We start from the raw sequence: 2,854 nt of genomic DNA on the forward strand, positions 1-2,854 counted from the left end.
TGCTGCTTCATCTCACCATTAAACAGCATCTTGCACCTGCAAACTGATTTGAAAACTGCTCACTTCCTGCACGAAAGTCCATTGACAAAAACTGGCCGTTTTACATCATAAGGCTGCTCTAAATAGTTCAGATGTGATATTTATATTCATTCAGGATTGTAACGGCGAGATAAAGCAGCAACCTTCAAAGACTTGAGTAGGGATTGTTTCCAAACCTCAGAATTCCCAAAATATACCTTTAAATATATGTGTCGATGGAGATTCAATTTTTACCATCTTATATGACAGATATATATATATATATATAGATATAGATATAAATACTTCACAGCCCAATATTTATCATTCATATTTGTAAGAATATAAGAGTGCACTGGAAGAACTCAATCATGCATTATTCAGGTATGGCAGAGATATGCACTCCACTGCATGAAATTCAAGCTGGGAATATTGGCGAAAACAGCACTGAAATTGAACCTACATCTAGTTGTGTGCCCACTTTAATAAACCATTAGTGTGACAATATTGGCCTAAAACATTAAGGTCAAACCACGTCCTCATTATGAAGTCACAGGGGCAATCTTGTCAGTGTATTTTAAATTATTAATTAATTGTTACAGCGATGCACTGAGCCTGCACATCCACACCTATGAGTCAGGAGGCCTGTCTTTGGGCTTCACTGTCCCTGCTTTGCATATCTGCTGTGTGACATTTAAATCATAACTGCAAACATTTCCTGTCACTGTTCTTGTGGAGGAGGCTGCAGCAGGACACACTGACGGGATGTCATCGACCATGACGACGTTAACGCCATTCGTTTTCGCTTTTCTCCTCAACAGTTTTTTGCCTTCAGTGTTGCCAACGGTCGTGCAAGACTTTAACCACGTGGAGAGATGCAAGGACTCCCTGTACATGGGCACACCACCGAGGGGCATCGTTGAAACGGTGCTGAAGAAGATCTGCCAGAGATACGCAGACAAACCTCGTTATGTGACCCTGTACGATCCTCACAAGAGGATTCCAGTTTACTCAGCGTACACCTTCAAGAAAACAGAAGGAGACAGACGCGTGGACTACCCTTGGATGTATGAGCCACAGGTCTGACAATCCTACTTTGATTATATAATTTCTTTTTTTTTCATCAAAACGGACAAATATATGTTCCTACCAGCTCTTGCAACCATTAATTCTTCCATTTTTAAACATAAGTGTGAGCAGGTCGCATATGCTAAGTAAAATACAGTATTAAATTTCCACATTACACCGGTTCAACTGCTTGTGAAATGAAAATATATATATGATTCTAATCAGCCATATGGCAGCATCTTCAGCAATTTAGACATGTAAGCAAGTTAAAACCAACCATCACAATGAGAAAGAAAGGTGATTCAAGTGACTTTGAACATGGCATGGTTGTTGGTGCCAGATGGGCTGCTCTGAGAATTTCAGAAACTGCTGATCTACTGAGATTGTCATGCACAATAAAAGGTCTAGAGAGCATTTACCTAATTATGTGGCCGGTGATATGGCATATATAAGATACTCCTTGTGCCTGGGGTCCCAAAAGTTCCTTCAAAGAAATAGAAAACTGATACTGTCTCAAGGCAGGACAACTGGGTGCTTTCAGTATTATTTCCCAGCAGATTAAAGCCTAAATTCTCTGTCTCCTCAGCTGGCAGAAACCGATGGCAATGGAAACATGCTGCCATTCCCCACCGACTACCTGCACATGAAGTTTGAAGACAGCCAGGCCGTCCTGGACGACTATTCTGATGTGGTCCTCTACGAGAGAGGTCACCTGAACCCGGACCAGCACCAGTCCACCCCACATGACCGGGCTGCCACTTACACCCTGACCAACGTTGTCCCAGCGATAAGGGAGTTCAACATTGGCCCCTGGCGCCAGTACGAGGAGCGGATCAGGGTCCGCCTCAATAACTTCTGCCGCGGAACTGCCTTCATCGTCACCGGTGTGACCACCAGGGGCAACATGATCCGTCGCAACAACCAGGACCGCGTGGCCATCCCCGAGGACGTGTGGTCCGCCTACTGCTGCACCGAGTATGACCGCAACGCACCGCACAATGTTCGCATTCGTTTCCCCTCCCACGCAGCATTGGCCAAAAACGCCAAAGAGAGCAACAGCGTCCATGAAATGACGGTCCAGGAATTGGAAATCCATCTGAAACTCAACATGGATGTCGACCAGAACCTGCAGCTCTTTTATGACAACTGCATCTCTCCTTCACCACTTCCTCTTTACTTGCAACACACCATCTAAAAGCTCTTTCAGTTATATCTTCTGTGTGCATATTGACATGTGCTTGTTGTGCCACATAAAATCTGATCTGTCAGAATTTACTGTAAAATTTCCTCATGGCTTAATAATTGTTGTACCTCTTAAAAAATGTTTGAGTCTCTGATGATAACCTTTTCACTCTATCTTCTTATTTCATTCAAAAATAAGCAAATTTAAGTATGTTAAGGGAATAATATGTGTGGCAGGTTATGCAAATTGGCTCATTTAATAAAATATCTTACTTTGCAGACCTGTACGTCTGTTGGTGTTGGTGGTATTTTCCCATGTGTTTGCATATTATACTAAATACTAAACTTGTTTCAAACATAATTTCACTGATGATAATGTATTTTATTTTACATGAGTGTGTGTGCATACATGTGCCTCAATGTTGCCCACTGAAGACAGTGTAAAAACATGCATGCCCAAAACTTTTAACCTGTTTGCATTCACTCACAAGTCAGAAAGAAGCAGAGGGAGGAGAAATTATTTTACAGCATAACTTCCAGATTATTCAACATTTTTTGCCCTCATTTTCCATATGTTTTCCATGCC

General features: G+C 42.1%; 1 protein-coding gene across 1 annotated transcript; it reads left to right on the plus strand.

The window, feature by feature from the left end:
* Positions 1 to 795: 795 nt before the first annotated feature.
* LOC310940311 (endonuclease domain-containing 1 protein) lies at positions 796 to 2,281 on the plus strand (the record flags this gene model as incomplete). Its single annotated transcript, XM_083905249.1, has 2 exons — positions 796 to 1,098; positions 1,673 to 2,281. The coding sequence occupies 2 exons, from the start codon at positions 796 to 798 to the stop codon at positions 2,279 to 2,281; spliced, it is 912 nt and encodes a 303-aa protein (XP_083761375.1).
* Positions 2,282 to 2,854: the final 573 nt, after the last annotated feature.

This window comes from Microchirus variegatus (genome assembly GCF_963457635.1).
Source record: "Microchirus variegatus genome assembly, chromosome: 2".
Classification (NCBI taxonomy): domain Eukaryota; kingdom Metazoa; phylum Chordata; class Actinopteri; order Pleuronectiformes; family Soleidae; genus Microchirus; species Microchirus variegatus.